This window comes from Lithobates pipiens, unplaced genomic scaffold (genome assembly GCF_037356315.1).
Source record: "Lithobates pipiens isolate NorthernLeopardFrog02 unplaced genomic scaffold, aLitPip1_a1.2 Scaffold_22, whole genome shotgun sequence".
Classification (NCBI taxonomy): domain Eukaryota; kingdom Metazoa; phylum Chordata; class Amphibia; order Anura; family Ranidae; genus Lithobates; species Lithobates pipiens.
In genome coordinates, this window is record NW_027507784.1 from 169,246,445 (window position 1) to 169,264,438 (window position 17,994).

At 45.7% G+C, this 17,994-nt stretch overlaps 1 protein-coding gene across 1 annotated transcript in view; it reads left to right on the forward strand.

Moving 5' to 3' along the window:
* TMEM237 (transmembrane protein 237) overlaps positions 1 to 17,994 on the forward strand; it is an 86,103-nt gene that overhangs the window by 34,678 nt on the left and 33,431 nt on the right. The window contains exons 3-4 of the mRNA XM_077450161.1: positions 3,619 to 3,650; positions 12,519 to 12,575. Coding sequence (XP_077306287.1) covers positions 3,619 to 3,650; positions 12,519 to 12,575 — 89 coding nt within the window. The remainder of the gene's footprint in view (positions 1 to 3,618; positions 3,651 to 12,518; positions 12,576 to 17,994) is intronic.

Genomic DNA, 17,994 nt, shown 5'->3' on the forward strand with positions numbered 1-17,994 from the left:
AGTGTCCATATTTTAAAAGTCAGCAGCTGCAGTATTTGTAAAAAAAAAATTTGGCAGACCTCTGCTTTAATTGAGACAAGTACACACTATAGAGGGATAGGCTTTGTTCCTATTTAATTTCGGAGGTTTACATCTTAAAGTGGAGTTCCACCCAAAAATGGAACTTCCGCTTTTCGGAATCCCCCCCCCCCCCCCTCTGGTGTGACATTTGGCACCTTTCAGGGGGGAGGGGAGAGCAGATACCTGTATAATCCAGGTATTTTCTCCCACTTCCAGGCATAGATAGCCACAGTATCCGTGGCTATTTATGCCATATCCGGCGCCTCCTCCGTCCCCCTCGCTGTCTTCTAGGAGATGCACAAATCCCAGAAGACAGCGGGGACCAGTGGGATCGCGCAGTGTGATTCGCGCATGCGCAGTAGGGAACCAGGCTGTGAACCCGCAAGACTTCACTTCCTGATTCCCTTAGCAAAGATGGCAGCTCCTCCACCTGAGAGCCGAGGGACAGATTGGCTTCGGGTGCTGACATCGCGTGTGCGCCGGACAGGTAAGTGTCCATATAAAGTCAGCAGCTGCAGTATTTGTAACTGCCGACGTTAAAAAAAAAAATAAAAAAATTCAGCGGAACTCTGCTTTAAAAAAAACAACAAATACTTTATTTTAGGTTTACCAATTTATACAGTATAGTTCAGTTATTTGTATTGTATTGTGTTCTACATGTGGAGGATGGCACTGTAATTATTTTAATAATAAAAAACAATGTCAAACTGTTTTAAATTGGCATACAAATACTGTATATATTTGAAATTATATCATTATTATCATTATTAAATTATTGTTTTGCTGGTTTCTGTCAGTCACAGTCTGTGTCACGTCCCTCTAGCCTGTGTCTTAGAATGAAGGGGAGATAAAGCCTCCATGAATCTACATATATCATCCTGCCCCCATTGTGTTTAGCTGGTTAGTGGGCATGGAGGAGTGAGGGAGAGGGCTGCCATTTACCACTGTGTATACACTCGCATATGTGACTCTATAGTCATATGGGTTGCTCAGATGTGATAGGGAGAAAATGCTCAGCATAGAAACTCGCAGAAAACTGAGCATGTGCAGAGCTGCCAACACTGTTCTGTAATATCCCTAGCTGAATTTGGGACATGAACAGAAGGTGGAGCTAGAGAGCAACAGAATCAGCCAGGATTTTTGCAGAATAGAGAAAATGGAGTATGAACAGAACGTAATACAGCATTTATTGATAGTTTTTTTTTTTATGATGTGGGTTGAGTCGCCTCGTATTAGTGCCACGTATTAGTGCCACGTGTCATCAGTGCCACATATTAGTGCCATCTGTCATCAGTGCCACGTGTCATCATTGCCACGTATCAGTGCCATCTGTCATCAGTGTCACGTGTCATTGTCCTGGTGCTTCAAAAGTGTAATAAATAGTCAACAAGTTAGATGTGTAATTTATGCTCCTAGAACACGTGATGGCGCTACCTGCATGTTGGGCCTCTCTATGTGGCCAGGCTGTGAAAAAGTCCCACACATGTGGTATTGTAATACTCAGGAGGAGTAGCAGAATTTTTTGGGGGGTGTCATTTGTGGTATACACATGCCATGTTAGAGAAATAACCTATTACAATGACAATTTTGTGGAGAAAAATAAAAAAAAATTAAAATCTTAATTTTGCAAAGAATTGTGGTAAAAAATCAAAAAGCCCACTAGGCCTCTTACTAAATACCTTGGAATGTCTACTTTCCAAAAAGGGGTCATTTGGGGGGTATTTGTACTTTCCTGACTTGTTCGGGTCACAAGAAGCGAGATAGGCCACCAGTACATCAGATGTGATCAATTTTGTGCGATTCGCACCACAGCTTGTAGACTAACTTTCACAAAGACCAAATAATATCCACTAATTTGGGTTATTTTTACCAAAGATATGTAGCAGTATAAATTGTGGGCAAAATTTATGAAGAAAAATTAATAATTTGCATAATTCTGTCACAGAAACAAAGAAATATGCGTTTTTTTTCAAAAATTTCGGTCTTTTTTCATTTATAGCGCAAAAAATAAAAACCCCAGAGGTGATCAAATACCACCAAAAGAAAGCTCTATTTGTGGGGAAAAAAAGGACAAAAAATTCATTTGGGTACAGTGTTGCATGACTGAGTAATTGTCATTCAAAGTGTGAGAGCGCCGAAAGCTGAAAATTGGTCTGAGCAGGAAGGGTGTTTAAGTGCCCAGTAAGCAAGTGGTTAACATTCAAAATATCATGTTTACCTGATTTAAAAAAAAAAAAAACAATTTTTAATTATGGTGCTGAATATAAAGGAAGGATAAATAGAAGCAAGGAAGGAAAAGAAAATATTGAATTTAATTTTGTAGTGGATTTGGTTATGTTCAGTGGGACTTTTATTATTTACAAATGAAACAATGACCGAGTCATGTAGATTCTTACAAGTACAAGGGTTGTTAGCCATTTTTGTTGTGATGATTGTGTCTTCTGGTTGTATAAAGGCTGTGACCTGTTTCATAAAGGACAGAAGGTTCTAACCTTTATAATCCAGGAGTTTATCTGGAGGGATATTTCGGGAGGGAGGGGGGGATTAAGAAGATCTGCCTTTAGCTGTGTTGTGTAAAGGAACTTTCCAGCATCCTACATGAGCATTGACTTTTGATAATGGGAAAAAAGCAAGTGGTAAGTGCGTGAATTTCGATTTTTCTGTTCGTTCTCGATTTTTCGATTGTAAATAAATAATCGACTTTAAATTATATAACTGTCATTTTTGCCAGAGTAGTTGCTTGTCTTGTGGTCTGCACAAAAGTTTTTCAATTGGCGTCACTGATGTAGCTGCAACCCTTTCACTGTGTTTCAGAATAATGTAGAAAAAGTTAATAATTCCATCTCTAAGTTGAGTGTATAGAAGTGACAGTTCCTGGATGTATCAGTGGTTGTTAGCACAGCGTGATTGCTGGCCAAAATTAGTAGCAGTGTTAAGATTTTGCTTTCAGATTTCAAAGGTTATTTTAGAGCTGCAATAGGGAACACCTGGTGTGTGTGTGTGTGTGTGGTGTTTGTTTTTTGTTGTTGTTGTTGTTTTTTCTTTTGTGTGTGATTGTTTCTTTGTTTTTTGTTTTTTTTGTTTGTTTTTTTAATTTTTGTTTTTTATATATTATATTCTATATTTTCACAATTGCAAAAAAAGAACATCAAGCATATTAGAAAAGGAACATTCTGATGCTCATCACAACATTGCTTCCAAGGATGTGAAGTCCAATAGGGAAAGGGGGGGCAGGCATTCACCTCCTCCATACATGGATGGATTTACAAAACGAACAGTCCACTGCAATTTGCACTACGTATCTTCATATATATCAAATTTATATTTCTGTAGAGGCTTTTGCAAAGGCTCCCTCCGATTGGAAACATCTGTTTACATTTGTGAAATATATCCTCAGATGATCTCTTACCCATTTGATCCTTCCCTGAAAATGTGCAGGGGCAAATCAAATACTCAGTACTAAATGTGACGTTTGTAAAATCATATGTAGGCAAGAATAGTTTTGTTTAATAAAGAATATTAACTTAAAATGTGTAATGATTTTCCTTTCCTTTCCAGGCACCGCCACGTGCCCTTCCACCAATGCCAAGGTACTGTGAATTTCAACTTTTAAAAATGGATACTAATTGCTGAAAATGGGGTACTAAATATTTATTTGAAATGCGTACATGTTAAAGCGTATGTCAAGCTTAGTTTTTGGATAGATTAGAACCCCTGCCAGGTTACAGCAAGTGAGCTGAATTTCCAACATCAACAAAGACAGAATTAAAAATGCTTTTTTATTGTGGGGTAGTATTAGTTAAAATCCTTACATTTCTGTCTGTGTCCCTATTGTAGATTTCCTCTCACTTCCAGTCTGGGAAAACTGTTGTCAGCAGAGCAGAAAGTGAGTGAAAATCGTTATAATGGGGCCCTGGATAGCAGTAAAAGCAGACAGGGTTTTTGTTCTTGTTACATATAAAATATATATTCCAGATATAGGTGGCTATAATTCTTTTACATTTAGTGAAAACAGAGCTAGGTAAGTAGATGAGGACATTCTGCATATAGTGAGTCCTTATAATATTCATACAGCCTATATTTAACCATGTTTTTAATGAATATATGCAGTGCAAAACTGGATTAAATGTGTATTTATTATTTGCTTGCTCCTGTGATTTAAGTATGCCAGGTTCAGTTTTTGTAATAAAAATAAAGTATAGTGCATGTAAAATTCAAAGAAAGATGTCTGCAAATGTACCAGCCCCAACAATGAATCTTCCGATATACTGTACTTCTCTCTGTAGAGAAATAGCTTCAGCTAGTGGCCAAAATTTTACCCCAGTGATTTGTCAGTTCTTTTTTATTATTCTTTATTATTATTTATTAAAATATATATATTATTTATTATTATTTTATTTCATTTATTTTTTCCATCTTGCATTCGATTTTTTTATTTTTTTTTATGTTTTTCATGCTATCACACGGAAATCTTATTTTATTGCCAAAGCACATTTCAGGGTAAGTTAAAGTACTTCTACATTCCAGATCTCAAACATAGTTTGTTATCATTTGTAAAGATTTGTAAAAGGCCCCTTAAGGGTTTTTGTTGCATGTAAGGTCATAGTTTATTCCCGATGAAGGGAAGCACACCAAAATAATATTACTATGATGTTCATGGAAAAGGAAATGACCAAATCAGCTAAGATGGAGGAAAAGATTGGTGGAGCTGGCTGACTCTAATGCCGCGTACACACGACCGGACATTCCGGCAGACTAGGTCCGACGGTCTTTTCGGCAGAGTTCCGACGGACCTTCCGAACGAAAGGACTTGCCCACACATAAACAGACTAAGTCCATTCGAAAGTCTGTTAGTTTTGAATGCGATGACGTAAGATGGGACTAAAAAAGGAAGTTCAAAGCCAGTAGTCAATAGCTTCCCTTGCGTCATATTTGGTCTGTCGGACCAGCATACAGACGAACGGTTTTCCCGATAGGAATTGAGTCTGTTGCACAGATTTGAAGCATGTTCTATTTCTAGGTCCGTCTGATTTTCTCTTATATTCACTGACCGACACAGCTCTTCTCTGTAATAAAATGGGTTGTTAGCCCTATCACTGGAGATTACTAGGCAAAGTTGTAATACAACACTTCAGAACTTTTAGTTCCGCCCAGGGAGCGGTGCCTAGGCTACAATCCCCACAGTCTGCCCTAGCAGCCTCAGTTTTATTTTGCCTAGTGAAGGAGATACACCTAGGAACCCTGCGGGCCCATAGGTCCGTGTTTTTTTTTTTTTTTTATGCAGAAGCTTGGCTTTTTGCGCAAGGTGAATGATCCTGTGATCTTCTATCAACAGCCGGCTGGGTGACAGGCTGGTTCACTTATCCTTGTAGTCTCCCAAGTCCGGCCATCGAGCGTGTGCAGGTCGCAGCTATGGCTCGGCAGGCCATGACATACCTCAGCTCCAGAGGTGGTTGGTGAGCTTTTATGCTCCGGGGCATACATATACTCGGGCTACTGATGTCTGTGTCACAGTATGCTGGGCCAGTAGACTTCCCTGTACTGATCAGGAGTTGGTTACAATGGAATGTCTCTCAGCTCTTCAGGACTGGTAAGTACAGCTCTCCCTGTCTCGGCAGAGTTGAGCAGCTGGGCATTCCCTGGGAGGTCGATTCGGGGGCCCTCTCACCCCCCTCTCTACTCTCCCCTCCTTTCCCTCCTCACGGTGTATGTGTGCCCTGGGCTCTCACCTGGGTTCTGGCTGTACTGGGGTGCCTGGGTCCTGAGTGCCTTAATCCCGGAGGGTGCATGTGAGGTTTGCCCCTGTGTTGGTGCAGCGCTGTGTCTGCCAAATGTTTTCTTTCTGCCTCTCATGGCGCTGGCTGGCAGCCATTTTCAGTGTGGGCAAGGAACAGCATGCTTCTGGGCTTCAAGCGGCCATTTTCCCGGTGATTCCCTATTCAGAACACCGGCGGCATTTTTTTTGAAGCCGGACCACATTTTTTTGTGCTCTAGCAGCAGCTCCTGTGCCCTCAGCTTCCTGTTTTGTCATCACAGAGCGCTGGGAGGCTTTCTGTTCAGATCGCTCAGCGATCATTCACCGATCGTGCTAAGGGGCTGCCACCGACACAGCTTTGGTCCCTCTGCATCTGGGAGCATTGGGGATCTACAGGCACTTCTGTAAAACAGCGCAGAACTCCTCGGGCGGTGAGTCCAGCGGGTTAGAACCCCTCAGTCAGCGGCAGCAAGGAGGGTGGGACTGTCACTGTCCTAAGTCTCCTTCAGGTGGCAGACGGTAGGGTCAGCATGGCTTCAGAAACTGGTGTTTCTTCCCCCGAAATCCAGGCAATTGCAACCGGGTCACCTGCGGACTGCGCGGCCCCTATGGACACCCCGACGGTGGTCCTCAATTCGTTTGTTGCCAAGATAGAGGCGGTGGTGGGAAGAAAGGTGCTAAAAAGCGGCCCCTGCCCCCCCCCCCCCCATCCTCTGGGGAGAGCTCTGACGCAGATTCGGGTCCTGCTGAGGCCGGTGACCCCTGCTCTGTCGTGTCAGATGACGCTGACCAGGACCGTTCGGACAGTGAGGATGAGTCCCCGTCTGGGTCCGTGCATGACAAAGCGCTTGTTGGAGCACTTATCACAGCTGTGCGTGATACCCTGAAGATTCAGGAGCCAGCGGATCCATCTGCTGATGTACCGGTCCCTTTTGGGTCCCGTAAGCCAGCACGTTCACCTAAGGTATTCCCGTATCTGACTTATTTTGACAAGTTTAATTTACAAGGAATGGGGTCGCCCGCAACTGACTTTTTCGGTCCCCAAATACATGGCGGTGCATTACCCCTTTGAGGAAAGCCTTCTCAAGAAATGGTTGGCTCCTCCGGTCGTGGACCCCCTAGTATCCAGGTTAAATAAAGTAACCACGATCCAGGTTGAGGGGACTCCTGCATTCAAGGATCCCACGGACAGGAAGGCAGAGGCGGTGGCTCGTTCCTTGTTTACGGTTGTGGGGTCAGCCGTGCAACCTGTACTGGCATCCGCACTGGTGTCGCAGACACTGACTGAGTGGGCAAAACTTTTGCACTGCGAATTGGGAGAGCAAAAGGCCTCCCCTGTCTGCGTGGAACTAGCAGACCAACTAGTGCAAGGCCTTAAGTACGTCTGTGACGTGGCCCTGGATACTCTCCCTCTGTTATCCAGGGCTTCAGTGTCAGCTGTGGTGCTGAGGTGTCTGATTTGGCTGAAATGCTGGTCTACTGACCAGGCATCCAAAAAAGCCCTGATGGACCTTCCTTTCCTTGGCGACCAGCTCTTTGGAGCCTCGTTAGATGACATTAATAAAAATGCCACTGGTGGTAAGAGTACACTACTCCCACAGGCCAGGAAAGCTAAGGAGCTACGTCTTAGGCAAGGGCCCTCTTTTTCTGCTCAAAAATTGCTTTTTCGTCCGCCGGAGCTTCGACAAAACGTCCCCAGCCCGACAGGATACCCACGGACGGTCAAAAACATCCCTGGAACCGCAAGCCTAACAAGCCTGTGAATAAAAGTGCTACCGCATGAAGGTTTGCCCCCACCCATGTCTCGGGTGGGGGGGTCGCCTTCGGGAGTTTGCAGCCCGGTGGTCCTCTCGGTTATCCGACCAATGGGTCTGCGATCTGATTTCCACAGGCTACAAGATAGTTTCTCTCTTGGCCGCCAAACAGATTCTTCCCCTCCAGCATACCCGTATCCCCGGTTCGTCGGGAGGCCCTGTTGGGGACGGTAAGGGATTTGCTGAATCGCGGGGTGATTGTACCAGTTCCGGGATCGGAACGCTTACAGAGATTCTACTCAAATCTGTTTGTTGTTCCCAAGAAGGAAGGGGTAAGTCCGATCTTGGACTTGAAAGCCCTCAATCACTTTGTAAAAGTGCAGTGGTTCAGAATGGAATCAGTTCGCTCAGTAGTCGCTGCGCTCCATCAAGGGGACTCCCTGGCATCCTTAGACATCCAGGATGCTTTCCTGCACATACCCATATGCCTTCAGCATCAAAAATTTCAGCGTTTTGTAGTTGGGGAAGCCCATTACCAATTTGTGGCTCTTCCCTTTGGTCTGGCATCAGCCCACTGAGTCTTTACCAAGGTACTGGCTCCAGTATTGGCGTTGCTGAGACAACGTGGGATCGCGATCGTGGGCTACCTAGACGATCTTCTCCTGAGAGCATCTTCCGCCTCAGAATTAGTGGAGGATATGTTGATCACCATGCAGACCCTGCAAGAATTTGGGTGGCTGTTGAACCTAAAGAAGTCGGTGATTGGGCTGACTCAGCATCTGGAGTACCTAGGTTTGCTGTTGGACTCCGGGGAAGCGAGAGTTTTTCTCCCTTCAGACAAATTGCAGACTCTCAGATCCGCAGTCAAACTACTGATGAACCGGAAGTGGTCGTCGCTCTGGTTTTGCATGCGAGTACTGGGACTTATGGTAGCCTCCTTCGAGGCAGTACCCTACGCCCAGTTCCACACCAGAGTACTGCAGAAGGAGATTTTGTTAAAATGGGACAAATCTCAGTTGTCCCTAGATCGACAGATCCAGGTGAGCCAGCCAGTCAGGGACTCTCTGATCTGGTGGTTGAGGTCCCCGGTGATTCAGTCCGGAAAATCGTTCCTTCCTCTGAAATGGATGGTGATCACTACGGACGCCAGTCTATCCGACTGGGCTGGAGTGATGGGGGTTCAGTCGGCTCAGGGCCTCTGGTCGGCGAAAGAATCCGAGTTGCCGATCAATCTGCTCGAATTGAGAGCGATCAGGCTGTGTCTCCACACATGGTCGATGAGTCTTCAAGGGCATCCGATCAGGATACAGTCGGACAATGCCACGGCTGTGGCATACGTAAATCCCCAAGGGGGAACAAGAAGCTCTGCCGCTGCTCGGGAGGTCGTTTACATACTTCGGTGGGCAGAGCCTGCCAGTTCTCCATCCCGGGGGTGGAGAACTGGCAGGCGGACTATCTGAGTCGACAGATGCTGGGCCCAGGAGAATGGGCATTGCATCCGAAGACATTCAGGCTGCTGTGCCTGAAGTGGGGAACACCAGATGTGGATCTACTGGCCTCCCGTCTCAATCAGAAGGTGCCAAGATTCGTGTCCAGGAGAAGAGATCCATGGGCAGACGCGTCAGACGCACTGGTGGCTCCGTGGGATCAGTACCAGCTGATCTACGCCTTTCCTCCACTGAAACTGTTGCCACGTCTGCTTCGCAGAGGGGAAGCCTAGGGGGATCCCAGTAATACTGGTTGCCCCGGATTGGCCTCAGCGTCCTTGGTACGCAGACCTGGTGCGTCTGGTGGCAGATGCTCCCTGGCGACTGCCGTTGCGAGAGGACCTCCTATCTCAAGGTCCAATTTTCCAACCTGCTTTACCAACGCTGGCTTTAACGGCATGGCTATTGAGAGCCAGGTGTTGAGGAACCATGGTCTGTTGGACTCGGTGATTCCAACTATGTTGAGGGCACGGAAATCTTCTTCTTGGAAGATATACCATCGTACCCGGAAGGCCTACATCTCCATGTGTAAACAGAAAGGATGGCATCCGCGCTCCTTTTCCATATCCAGGATCTTGCTGTTTCTCCAGCAAGGAAGTGGACCAGAGATTGGCAGTAAGCACCATCAAGGGGCAAATCTCTGCCTTGGCTGTCTTTTTTTCAACGTCCCCTGGCATCACACTCCTTAGTGAGTACCTTTTGTTCAGGGGGTACGACACGTAATCCCTCCGGTGCGTTCAACGTTGCCCCCATGGGATTTGAACCTGGTGTTGTTGGCGCTTCAGAAACCGCCATTTGAGAATATCAGGGAAATCCCCCTTTTGACTCTTTCCCAGAAAGTGGTCTTTCTAGTGGCCATCACATCGGCCAGGAGGGTTTCGGAATTGGCGGCCTTGTCTTGCAAGTTGCCCTATCTGGTTATCCACAGGGATAAGGTGGTGTTGCGTCCGCAACCATCCTTTCTACCAAAGGTGGTCTCGGCTTTTCATATCAATGAGGACATTGTATTACCATAGCTGTGTCCTAAGCCGAAGCACCCCAAGGGGGTGGCCCTTCATGCTCTGGGCGTGGTTAGGGCCCTGAGGGTGTATTTGGCTGCCACGGCTCCCTTTTGGAAGTCAGACTCACTGTTTGTTTTCGTGGCTGGTGCAAAGAAGGGCATGACAGTCTCGTTGGCCACCATTTCCATGTGGATCAGACAGATTGTAGTACAAGCCTATGTCTTGAAGGGGCAGGTGCCCCCCTTTTCGGTCACGTCCGCCTCCACAAGGGCAATCGGAACGTCTTGGGCCTTTCAACACCAAGCGTCGGTGTGTAAGGCGGCGACCTGGTTGTATGTCCATACGTTTTACCAAAGTTCTACAAGGTAGACGTCAGTGCATCGGCGGATGCCTGTTTTGGCCGCAAAGTTTTGCAGGCGGCCGTGTAGTTGCAATTGAATATGCAATCAATATTTTTTCCTGTTGTTTTTTTTTTAGAAAAAACGCAGTATTGTTATGTTAATGCACTGTTGCATTGCTTCCGCAGTTGGTTGCGGTCTTGGGGATCACTCCTGTTGAGGATACCCGGTTATTTTGTGGTGGTTTTTCCATGCACTGCTGTGTTTTTTTTTTTTTTTTTTTTTTTTTTTTTTGTGGGTTTAGTTTCACTAGTTCCCACTTGCCATGGTGGATGAAGTTTTTGTGCTGTTTTTCCCACCCCTCGTTTGGTACTGCTTGGGGATGTCCCATTTTGTTACAGAGAGGAGCTGTGTCGGTCGGTAAATATAAGAGAAAATAGGATTTTTTGTACTCACCGTAAAAAACCTTTCTCTGTAATTCACCGACCGACACAGCACCCGCCACTCCTTTTTTTTCTCTTTACGTTTTATACTGCTTGTTGACATACTGAGGCTGCTAGGGCAGACTGTGGGGATTGTAGCCTAGGGACCGCCCCCTGGCTGAACTAAAAGTTCTGAAGTGTTGTATTACAACTTTGCCTAGTAATCTCCAGTGATGGGGCTAACAACCCATTTTGTTACAGAGAGGAGCTGTGTCAGTCGGTGAATTACAGAGAAAAGGATTTTACGGTGAGTACAAAAAATCCTATTTTTTTTATTTATTTTTTTATGAAAAACAATTGGATTAGCCCACACATGATCGGATTGTCTGACGGACTGATTCCATCAGACCTAGTCTGACGGAAAGTCCGGTTGTGTGTACGCAGCATAAGGCCCAGTTCACACTGTTCAGATGCGACTTGAGTGGCACAGGGGTGGATTTACTAAAACTAGAGAGAGCGATTTTGGAAAAGGTTCCTGTACTACTTTGGAGTGATTCCAGTGCGATTTTGGCCCCATAGACTATACAAGACTTATTATGTGTGTATATATTAGGGCTGTTACTGATTAAAATTTTTGTGTTCGATTTAATCAATTCATTTAATATTTTTTAATCGACTAATTTTGATTAATTATAACGCAGATACAACTACTTTTAGCTGATCTCCTTGCATTGCATTGCAACTCTGCATTAGTCAGTGGTAAAGGTGGTATACACTATATACAATCACCCAACACTAGTTCGTTTCCACAATCCATGACTTAACTTCACAGTTCACACAAATACGTTTTAAATTAAAACTTACGCACTGACGTACGTAATTTTTTATTTTTTTTCCACAGTAGTGTGACAATCCCTCCCACCTCCGGTCTAACTAATCACTCTCACCTTATGGGATGGACCCCTGTGCAAACAGGTGGTAATGCAAGTGGGTATCAAAAGGGTTAACGGGGACCATAAACTTCTCTCACCGCTCCTTAGATCTCAGCAAGGACGCCAGGTCATGGGTAGAAAGAAAAGCTCTACCGCTTAAGTTAATACATTTTTGTGTTCAAACACAAACTACTCACATAAAGATGATAAAAACACAGCATGTAAAGCCGACAATTGTGTTAGTTCCGAAGGGCAGCAGCGGGTGACGCCATGCATAGCTCCTCCCACGTACGTGTTACGTTCAATCAGAACTTCAACGTCACCAGACTCCTCCCCCCTTCCCTTCGTTAGCAGACGGAGGCACTTGGGGGAGGAGTCCAGTGACATCGATGTTCGTGACGTCACCGGATCTCTGACGTAACTCCCTGAAGACCCGGAAGCCGGCGGAGAGGTGAGTACCGATCAAAAGAAGTATCGATTATTTGTGGAATTAATCTTTAATTTCCACAGCCCTAATATATATATCTCATTTGGATGATGAAAGTCAGCAGAGCTTCACCTCATTAGCTAAGCTAAGGGAACATTTCCTTGCGAAGTTAACAGCTAAAGTTAACAGCTTAATTTATTTTAGTAAATCAAATCCATTAAAAGCAGGATAAAAACAGAGTTGGTCTAGTCTGCCCAGACAGGGATTATATAGTGACTTTTCTTTATCATGCAAATGAGTATATTGCTTACAGTATTTCATCTTAATTATATTTTATTGCAGATGAAATTGCCATTGGTCGACCAAAAAAGAGAAGGTCAAAGACAAGCAGTACACTGGGTAAGACATTAATAATTTTATTCTTATAACACATTCGTTCTTATAAAAAGGACATATACTAAATTTGCAGGATTAAGAAATGTACAACTTGCCTCCGGATAGTAAATCTAAGAACTTACCCAGATTGCTCTTCTTTTTTTCTTTTTTTTTTTTTCAACATGTTTTTATTGAGAAATTAACCAAAAAAAATTTGTACAGGTTACCATCAGTCTTTTTCCAGGTAGTACAGCAGTGAAGTAAATGAGACAGAGAAAAGTACAATGGGTATCATCTGAGCAGAGCACGTAATGACAATTATCGTGACAGGTGTACAAGCCAGAGAAGTTAACCACATAGGAGGATAAACAGTCTGAGTGACACAAGAAGGCTCATTTAGTGAGACTAAAGTAGTTTTCTTGTGAAAACATAATCAATACTAGAATACAGAATCTAGGCCAATAAATACATAGAAAACTGGATGGATCTGTGTACTAACCACTGAGAAGTGGGAAATGGTTGACATGATGGAAGAGGTTACAACTGGGGAGAACAGGGAAGGAAGGGAGGGGGGGGGAGGGGGTTGTCAATTGAAAAAAAAAAAACCTGACGAAGTAGTCCCGAAGATATGCAATGAGTGTTGAAACGACAACCAGAGAAAGCAATGGGCAGAGGGAAATATGGGTGGCTGTTAATCTTCAGGGATCGGCTCATCAAAGGAGAAGGAGAGAGTGGGTAAAGCTCGTTGGTCATCTGAAGAGAGGGCTGAAAAAATAAAAGCTTGCCATCGGAGAGAAAAACAGGATCTGGATTTGGGATCTTTAAAGTCCGTGAGAAGACGTTCTCTATACAGGAGGGTAAGAGTTTCTTGCTTGAGCTGGGAGACAGCTGGACATTGAGGAGAGATCCAGTTCCTGAGGATAAGACGTCTAGCGATGAGTAGGCAAATCAGGATCCAATCTCTGGAGGGAGGATGGACGGCCGATCTTGTATGGGTAGAGGCCTTTGAGAATAGAGACCAGGGCAGCAAAATAGGGTCCCAGTAGCCAAAGATCAGTAGGAGGGGGTCCTTGGGCAATTTCAATAGGGTGATCTCCAAAATAAAGGCTATAACCTGATCCCAGAAAGAGGAGATGAAGGAACATGATCAAAATCGGTGGGATAGAGAGGGTCTAGAAGCCGAGCATAGTGGGCAGAGGGTTCCATCCGCGTTGGACTTTGAGGAGAGGAACGGGACATACGCCCGGTGAACTATTTTTAGCTGGGTTTCTCTCCAGGTTTCATTAGGTGTGAGGCGGAGGACCTCCCGGAGGCCATGTAGGAGTTTCTCGACTAAGCCCGGATCCGAGAAGTCTTTGCGCCAATTGGCAACAGACGAAGACAAGAGCAATGGAGAGAAGTCCCATAGGAGAGGTTTGTATATATCTGAGATGGAGTATTGTCCAGATTGAAGCAGACGGTCCAGGAAGCTAGGTTTGAATCTCAGAGATTCCGCTTTACATGTGCTGGAGAGGAAGCTGATGCATTGTTTGTAGTAGAAAGCGTGAGAGGCAGGTAAGGAGAACAGAGATGACACGGATGAGAAGGGCAGAGGTTTCCCAGATGAGGGATTACAAAGTGTGGAATATTTGGAGAGTCCATGTTGCTCCCATAGGATTTGTAGTGGAGACCAGGGAGGAAAGCTGGGTTCCCTTGGATTGGCAGGGGAGATGAAATGAAAGCCGGGAGCTTGAGGATTTTTCTGACCTCTCTCCAGGCCAGTGCCGTGTCCCACAGCAAAAGGTTGTGTTGAATCGGGGAAGGGACAGCTTTCCACTTGCAATGGAGGAGGGCTACTAAAGAATAAGGGTGAGCCATAGCAGATTCCAGAGTAAAGTTCGAGTGACGTGATTGTTGGGCAATCCAATCAAGACTAGTCCTAAGCAAACAAGCAAGGTTATACATTCAGAATTGAGGTAAGCTAATACCCCCTTCACTCCTAGGAAGGTGCAGTTTCCTGAAAGCTATACGGGGCTTTTTGCCATGCCATAAGAATTTGGAGATTTGTAAATTAAGGGCCGAAACATCTTTATGTTTAAGCAATAAAGGAATAGTTTGCAGAGGGTACAACAGTCTGGCGAAGCTAATCATTTTGACAAGGTGGCACCTTCCCATGAGCGACGGGGTGATCCATCCAGTTAGACAACTCCTGAATAAGTTTAGTAAAAAGAGGGGGGAAGTTAAGGTGATAAAGGGAGGAGGGCAGTTTCCCTATCTTTATTCCTAAGTAAGTGATATGTGTCGGAGCCACCTGGAATAGGGAGTGGTGCGTCCAAGGGGGTGAGGGGTGGGTACCAATAGGAAGGATTTCGCTCTTGGCATAGTTAATGCGGAGTCCTGAGCATACCCTGAAGGTGTCAAAGATATTTCTGATGTGTAAAATGTCAGCAGCAGGACTTGAAGTGAAAATGAGGATGTCGTCTGCGAAGAGAGATGTACGGAGCTTGAAAGATCCAACAGAGATGCCTCGCAAGGGAGCGACCTGGGAGAGATATCTGGAGAGGGGTTCCAGGGCGATATTAAATGGTAAGGGGGACAGAGGGCAGCCTTGCCTAGTACCCTTGTGGAGGCAAAATTCCTCAGAGAGAAGTCCCGCTGCCACCACCCTGGCTGAGGGGGCCGAATACATGGAATTAATGAGATGACAGAAGGGACCCGAAAAACCCATTTTGGTGAGGGACAGTGAAAGCCAGTCAAAGTTGACATTATCGAAAGCTTTTTCTGCATCTAGGGTAATGATGGCGTAATTTCCCTTTGGGTCCCGTTTAGCTTGTTCAAGGGCCAAGAGCACCTTATGTATATTCAAGGTGGGCGTGCGCCCCTTAACAAAACCGGATTGAGCAGGGTGTATGAGATCAGGGAGGATGTCCGCCAGGTTGGAGGCCGCGATTTTTGATAGGATTTTAACATGCAGGTTAAGCAATGAGATGGGCCTGTAGGAACCTGGTTCCAAGGGGTCCTTTCCTTTCTTGGCACGAAGTTTGATAATAGCTTGGTTACCCATAGGCAGGTACGGACCTCCCGACCAGATACCAGAGAAAACTGAGTGCAATATGGGTGCAGTAATAGTAAGGAGAGTTTTGTAGAATTCGCAGTTGAACCCATCAGGGCCAGGGGCTTTGGAAGGGTATAGGCTTTTGATGGTGCGTTCTATTTCGTCTAAAGTGATGGGGGAGTTCAAGGATTCTAGCTGGGCGGGGGAGATGTGAGGTAAGTGGACCTTGTCAAGGAAAGAGCGGGTGATAGGCTCATCTATCGGATCTGGGCCATAGAGGGCTGAGTAGAATTCCAACATGGTCTTATTAATAGCAGGGGGGGTGGAGTGGATGGTCCCCGACTTGTCCCGAAGGGAGGTTATGTGAGTCGGCCGGGTGGGGCCCTTGCATAGTCTGGAGAGGAGCTTTCCGGACTTGTTGCCAAACTTGTGCAGGGGGGCGTCAAAGTGTGCTTTTTTAGTGAGCTCAAGGGTAGAGGCCCAATGATCAAAGGAGGATTTGGCGGTGGCCCATTCATCTCTGTCCGCAGAGGAGGTAGAGGTGGTAAGGGAGATTTGAGCTTTGTGCAGTTGGGTACTAGCTGATTTAAACTTGACCATGGCATAGCGTTTAAAAGTAGAGGCATAAGAAATGATACGACCCCTCAGGAATACTTTGCCAGCATCCCAAAGGAGGTTTGGGTCAACCAGATGGGGGGGAGATGGCTAGGGAAAACTCCTCCCAAGAACGCTCCATATAGACCTTAAAGTCAGAGTTGCCGTGCAGGAATGAGGGGAAGCACCAAATGTTGGGATGAGGCGGGAGATCTAGACGGTCCAAAGTAAGGGTTATGGGGGCGTGATCAGAAATAGCTATGTCCCCCACCTCCGAGTCAGAGATCAGGGGAAGAAGATTATCGGAGCCAAAAAAATAGTCTATCCTAGTCAGGACCTTGTGGGGGTTAGAGTAGAAAGTAAATTCCCTATCTATCGGATGGGATATCCGCCAGATGTCTGTGAGGTGTAGTGAATCTATAGTGGAGGCCAAAGGGGAGGGGGTGGCTTGAGAGAGATTACATGAGAGGGTTTTCGGGGAGGATCTGTCGACCGCCGGGTCCATGATATCATTAAAATCCCCTCCGATTAAATGAGGAACATGTGAGGCATCAAGGAGCCAAGTGTATAACTGACAATAGAAGGATTTAGAGGGACTGTTAGGGGCATATATATTGGAGATGAGAAATTCCTTTGACTCTATTTTTACTCGCGTCGAAAGAAATCGCCCTTGGTCGTCTGTGTGAGTGGAGATGACGGAGCAGGGGAGGCTCCTATGAATCGGGAGGAGAACACCAGCTTTATGTCCAACCGATCCCGAGCCCAACACTGAGCCCACCCACAGTTTCTGCATGCGATGGAAATCAGAAGCTGGGAGGTGGGTTTCTTGCAGTAAGGCTATGTCAGTCTTTAACCGTTTAAGGTGACAAAGGATCTTCATTCTCTTATGAGGAGAATGGAGACCCTTCACATTCCAGGAAACTACCCTAAGAGATCACAGTGCGAAGGGAATGATCAGAAAGGCCATGGGAGCATTGTTTTATCAATGGGAAAGCGTACGGTATGGGCTAATTTAATACAGAGGCAACCAGCCCAAAGGTAGAGGGCACCTGGGGAGGGGCAGGGTAGGGAGGGGGAAGGGGGAAGGAAAAATATAGAGTTCAGGGTAGGAAAGAACATTATACAAATTACATCATCTATTAGTGCAAGCTTCACTTTTTTCCGCATGAGAACACTGTGCGAAGCGGCTCCCCACACGGGACCCTGTGTAAAAGGGATATCAGCGGAGCCCGAGTACCCGACAGCCACTGGGAGGACATAAGGGCAGTATGGACCGGGTCCTCCATGATAGGAGATGGCCGGAAACGGTGCACAGTGGACTCCTGGGGAAAAGACAAGGCACATGTCTAACGTAGACCACAGCAATGACTGTACGACATAACATAACAAAAGAGAGAACCTTGAAACAAAAAACTCTAGCAACATGTACAAAAGAAATAAAATATAATATGGTGGCCAAGGGGCCATGTAGTAGAGTCTAGAGATACCAACTGGGTTGGTCACCAAGTGTGGCTAGTTACTATTCCCAGGGGGGGGCTAGGCCCGGGGCAAAGCATACCCCACTGGTCCAGCAGGAAGCCGAAAGCTAAAAGTCAGTTCTTGGCTGTAGCAGGAGGGCCGCAAATTCAGATAGAGACATTCCAGCTGCTCTGGAAGAAAACAAAGGGAAAACACAGGAAAAACCAAGTCATACGACCTGAGGTAGAGAGGTAGAAGTCCAATGGGCTATCCAAGGGCTATCAGTGCAGGGTGTTGCGGTTACGATGATCAGGAGCTGAAGGCCTGAAACGTTTAGGAGAATCTTTGCGCGGGCTG